This window comes from Homarus americanus, unplaced genomic scaffold (genome assembly GCF_018991925.1).
Source record: "Homarus americanus isolate GMGI-L3 unplaced genomic scaffold, GMGI_Hamer_2.0 scaffold52512, whole genome shotgun sequence".
NCBI lineage: Eukaryota > Metazoa > Arthropoda > Malacostraca > Decapoda > Nephropidae > Homarus > Homarus americanus.
In genome coordinates this window covers 7,720,174-7,725,356 of record NW_024735442.1, presented here as the reverse complement: position 1 = coordinate 7,725,356, position 5,183 = coordinate 7,720,174, and the positions used below count along the sequence as shown (strand labels likewise).

The window sequence follows — 5,183 nt, the reverse complement described above, 5'->3', positions numbered from 1 at the left end:
GAAGCTTCTGCACCATCCTCAATACCGGCTGCTACTTCCACCCGAGACCTCTTGTCCGCGAATTACTGTTCGACACCACAACCTCATCCAGCCCATGCCAGCACGTACTGATCTCCCAGTCCCAACCATTGTAAAAATTATGAGCAACTCGTTAACTACAGTGTAACCACTCCCAGCCACTCTTACCTTTTTGCACTGTCACTATGTTGAAATGCACTGTAGTATAACTTTCGCCCCACTTAATCATTATATATCATATTTGTATCACTTATGTTACTTGTATAATATTTGTCAATCAAGTGACCCATTCCCCAATTATGTAACTGTATATTTTCAGCCTTCCGGCTGCCATGCTCTTTCCATAAACCGTTAATTATTATTTTTATTATTATTATTATTATTATTATTATTATTATTATTATTATTATTATTATTATTATTATTATTATTATTATTATTATTATTATTATTATTGTTATTAACATTATTATTATTATTATTAGTAGTAGTAGTAGTAATAGTAGTATTAGTAGTATTTGTAGTATTACTACTGTTACTACTTTGTTGTCACTCATAATCGACTATGACGATCATCCAGCTATGAAACAATGATATGAGTTATTAAGGTTGTCACCTTCGTTGGTGAGCTCTGAGGTGACACGATAGGCCAATACGGAACTGGCAGGGCCGTCCACAGATACAGAGGGGTGGCGACAGGGTCTTTCTGACGTTGGCGCTTTTTTGCCTCAGTAAGCCGTCTGGTTACTACAAAGTATTGACACCTTCTCGTGTGGCGCATCTCCATGCGTTACTCTGGAGTGATTATCTACCAAGTAAGGGTGTAAATTTGGCACTTTTTTCGGATTTGTATTAACACTATCCTTATACCTTTTCCGCTGTCAGCCAGTGCTACGTTTACCATTCGTTAGATGACTGTAAAGTAGCTGCTTTGGCAGTCTACTGTCGTCTATGTGAGTAACATAGCTAGTCTAACTCGGTTATTAATGGATTATGGTAGCCTTGATGCTCCTACAGTTGGTGGTCAGCGAGGATACTTACAAGTATATGAGTTGCATGGACTGCTCCAGGTTCCCCGTCAGATGGAAAACGGCGACGCCCAACTACAATCAGCATTGGACATCTTTCATGGTCTCAGTGCAGCTACTAATGAATCCACGATGATTTCACAAACTATTGACCTTCTACACTTTCGTCTCAAGAACCATCGCAAGCTTCTCGTCGATGTTGGAGAGAAATTACCAGCGTCTGAAGTGGATCTTGCAAAAGAAGTGCGTTCTCAGACACGACGAAAAAGGGGTTTATTTAATTTTGTGGGTCTTATCCAAAGCAATTTGTTTGGCACGGCAACGGCCGATGATGTAGCTAAATTGGGGGACCGAATGAACATTGTCGATGAAGCTGTACAGTATCTCAGCAGAATCGTGTTATTTCTCAAACATTTCATGTGATTACTGCTTTAGAGTCAAAAGTTAATGCAATAATATCGGAGTCTAACCAAGTATTGAGGATTGTTAGTAGGTTACAGAAGTCAATCCCGACGTTAGAGGGCTCCTTTATTTCACGGAATATTTGCTTGCTGCGGAAATTTCAGTTCAAAAGATTGTTACCTGTAAAAATGAACTAATTGACAGCATAGTACATGCAGAGATAGGACGTGTGGACGCAAAGCTTGTACCTGTGCAGACGCTTCTTGACGCTTTACAGATAGCCAAGTTGCAGTATAACTTAACTCCTATTTTTAATGACAATGAGGTAGAATATTATTACCCGCTGTTGGAGTCGACTCTCAGGCACAATGCTATTCTCATCCACATGCCTATGCGTGGGCAACATCAGTTTAATGCATGGCATTTAGAACCCTTCCCCTGGTTTGTTAACGACACTCTGTATACTCTGGATAGGCCTACAGAACTTTTCCTGATAGATGAAGATTATTCTTTATTGGCATTAGAGGATCCTGAGGTCTGTCACAGTGTAAGTCGTCATATCTACACCTATACGTATGTCCAGCCTATATGTTCGCGTTTATTCCTGCTACAGAGGGAATATGTGAATTGGCAGTCATGCAAACCAATGTACGCACAGCACTTGCGCAATGCAGCTATAGGCCAGTTAGTGTCAAAACTGTGTTTCACACTCATCTCCACAATGTGCAGTACTTATTCTTTCCAAATACAACTACTGTTATTTTAAAATGCCATGATGGTGTTAAGCAGCTAGTTGTTAAAGGTCATTACAAGACTCTGGATTATTGTAAAATCACTTGTGGTTCATTACGAACCTTGCCTACTCATCAGCACTTTGCCTTAAATATAAAACTCAAGTCTGCCTTAATTCCACTTCCTGTCATGAATTTCACTGTAAAGGACATTCAAATTGTTTCAGAGAAATTAAAGGTCATTGCATTCTTTAAAGAGACAAAATTTGCTGATTTGAGTAATAATTTGCCATTTTATTTATCATGGGAATTTGCAATACCAAGTCTCGCATTTCCCAGAATTATGTTAATTTTGGCAATCATGTTTCTTTTCTGTTATGATAAGTCAGTGTAATCCAAGATGAACGTTGTTCATAACATTTTAACCCGTAAGACACTAAAGTATAGGTCCCCTGTAGTAGCTAATACCCCTACAGTAGTAGAATCCCCAGCTTAGTGTCTACACCTTTGATTATAACATGGTTAGGGTTGTATAGGATGTACTGCACTCTGTGAGCTTATTTAGGCCTCACAGAGCTCGGCTGGTAGGTGACCGAGCGATGTAATGGCCCCTGTCTCATCAACAGAAGTATTACACTGGGCTGCATTTGAAAAAAAAAATTCATGAGGTGCGGGGTTTCTTAGCTGATTCTTTATGTATTTTGCGTGCTGATTCCAAAAAATGCCATTCATTTTGCCCAATCAGGTCAGATTTTTATGCTGTGGGAATTAGGAAAAAATCGAAATTCTTAAATATGATGTCAAAATTTTTATGCAAAATATATCATAAGAAATGTAACCACAACACATAGGACCAAAATATGTCAACTACATAGATGCCTTTACAGTTAGACATGCATAAATGGCTGTCGCAGAGAATTTCTTTGGTGGTTGGTGTCTGGGGCGTCCCGTTTCAGACACCAACAGTAGTCGGCGAGCATGTTGATATCCCAGCGACCCTGGTACCGCTCCTCCATTACACGGATATCTTGATGGAAGCGTTCTCCTTGTTCCTCACTCACATCACCACAGTTCTCTGGAAAGTAGTCCAAGTGGGAGCTGAGGAAGTGCATCTTGGTGGACATGCGTGCACCAAGAACTTTGTAGCTCAGAAGTAGGTCCTCAACAACTCGTCCATACTCTGGACTTCTGTAGTTGCCAAGAAAATTGGAGACAATAGACTTAAAGGCATGCCAGGCTTTCTTCTCATTTACATCCATGCTGCAATCAAACTTGGGATCTTTGAAAAGCTCTCTGATCTGAGGGCCATCAAAAATTCCTGCATTCAGCTTTGCCTCACTGACTTTTGGAAATTTTTCTTTCAGAAAATTGAAAGCCTGGCTTTTTTTGTCCAGTGCCTTTACAAAGTTTTTGAACAGACCGAGCTTGATGTGCAGTGGCGGAAGAAGAATGTTCTGCGGATTCACCAGAGCATGGGCAACAACATTGTGAGAACCTGGAGTAAGTCCACTTCTTGCAGGCCAGTCACGTTGCATGTAGTGCTGCTTGTCTGCTCGACTATCCCACAGACAGAGTAAACATGGAAACTTGGTGTAACCACCTTGTAGGCCCAGCACCATGGACACAACCTGTGGAAAAAACAGATTAAAAATATGTTCAGCTGAATAGTTTTATTATTAAAAAATATTAACACTTCATAATATGACAGTATGTCGGCAGACATAATTACCTATTAGAAAAACTGTCAACAAAATATCAATTTTTGAAAGCAACTGTTTTTGGTGTATCAAATTACCTTCAAGTCTCCACAGATCTTCCAATTGTGGTCTTTATACTTCAGAGCAGTTAACAGATACTCCATGTTGTTGTAGTTCTCATCCATCTGCACTGAATGCCCCACCGGAACAGACGCGACCTGGTTTCTATTGAACAACAACTTAGCTTTCAAGCTTCTTTTTGATGAGTCAATGAAGAGCCGCCACTCTGATATATTGTATGATATTCCCATAGCTGCAATGAGTCCACCGATATTGTTGCAATACACCAATGAAGTTTCCTTGTCAAAACTGAAGAACTTGCGAAATTCCTTGTCACGGTTACGGTACCAGGCAAATGTTGTTCCTGGTGCTAAGACATTGTGTTCGCAAAGCCGTGATCCTAGTAGTTGAGCTGACTCCTTAGACAAGCACAAGTCTCTTGTTAAATCATCCAACTCAGCTTGACTGAAGGGTATGGGCTCTTTTGCAGAAGCTGTGGGCAAGTATGTACTAGAAGCGTCAGTCTCTTCTATGTCTTCATCGATATCATGATCGTCATCGAGTATCATGTCCCTATAGTTTTCTGGTGGAGTTGGAATTGGTATTCCTGGTCCGTGAGGAACTGGTTTGATGGCTGAGGGTACATCTGGATACTTAACATGATGTTTGTTCTTCCTGTTTATACCTGAAATGTGAACGAAAGATTTAGTATCAAGATAGCATAACATATTAACTTACAGATATATTTAAGAATGCATGAACATACTGCATTTGATATATTAGTATTGATGTATTATTATAACTCACCCTGAAGGTTTGTCATGCAGAAGTAACAGTCCGTGGTATGATCTCTACCTTCCCTCCATACCATAGGAATGCCAAATGGTAGACGTTGAATCTTCTTGTTGCTCCAGCGCCGCAAATTTTCAACACATGTTTTGCAGCACATGTGAGGGGCAAAAGCTTTATCTTGGTCTCCAAGTTTCATTCCAAAGTATGCATGATATAAGTTTTTCACTAGGGGAGTAATGGTGCACTGTCGGTCTGTCATTGTTACACAACGGCACACATAGCAAAACCTGTTCGGGTCGTTCTTGCACTTCCGATTCATGATTAAATGTACAACTCTGTAAGAAGAAAAAACAGGTGTGTATATGATTAGAAATATGCGTGTGTGTGTGTGTGTAAGAGAGAGAGAGAGAGAGAGAGAGAGAGAGAGAGAGAGACGCACACACTCCCACTTTTTT

General features: G+C 40.1%; 1 protein-coding gene across 1 annotated transcript; it reads right to left on the bottom strand.

Moving 5' to 3' along the window:
- Positions 1-1,461: 1,461 nt before the first annotated feature.
- LOC121870899 lies at positions 1,462-4,281 on the bottom strand. The gene is made up of 3 exons (XM_042372871.1): positions 3,975-4,281; positions 3,767-3,807; positions 1,462-1,597 (listed from the first exon to the last, which is right to left on the bottom strand). Exons 1-3 carry the CDS (start codon positions 4,185-4,187, stop codon positions 1,462-1,464), a joined length of 390 nt encoding a protein of 129 aa, XP_042228805.1. The 5' UTR covers positions 4,188-4,281.
- Between the last annotated feature and the right edge of the window lie 902 nt (positions 4,282-5,183).

Excerpts from the sequence above, each read along its gene's own strand:
- LOC121870899 (XM_042372871.1), bottom strand. The coding sequence starts at position 4,187 with ATGGGAATATCATACAATATATCAGAGTGGCGGCTCTTCATTGACTCA. Across the intron at positions 3,808-3,974 it reads AGATCTGTGGAGACTTGAAG|GTTGTGTCCATGGTGCTGGG; the intron begins GTAATTTGATAC and ends TTTTTTCCACAG. Across the intron at positions 1,598-3,766 it reads CTACAAGGTGGTTACACCAA|CAAGCAAATATTCCGTGAAA; the intron begins GTTTCCATGTTT and ends AAATTTCCGCAG.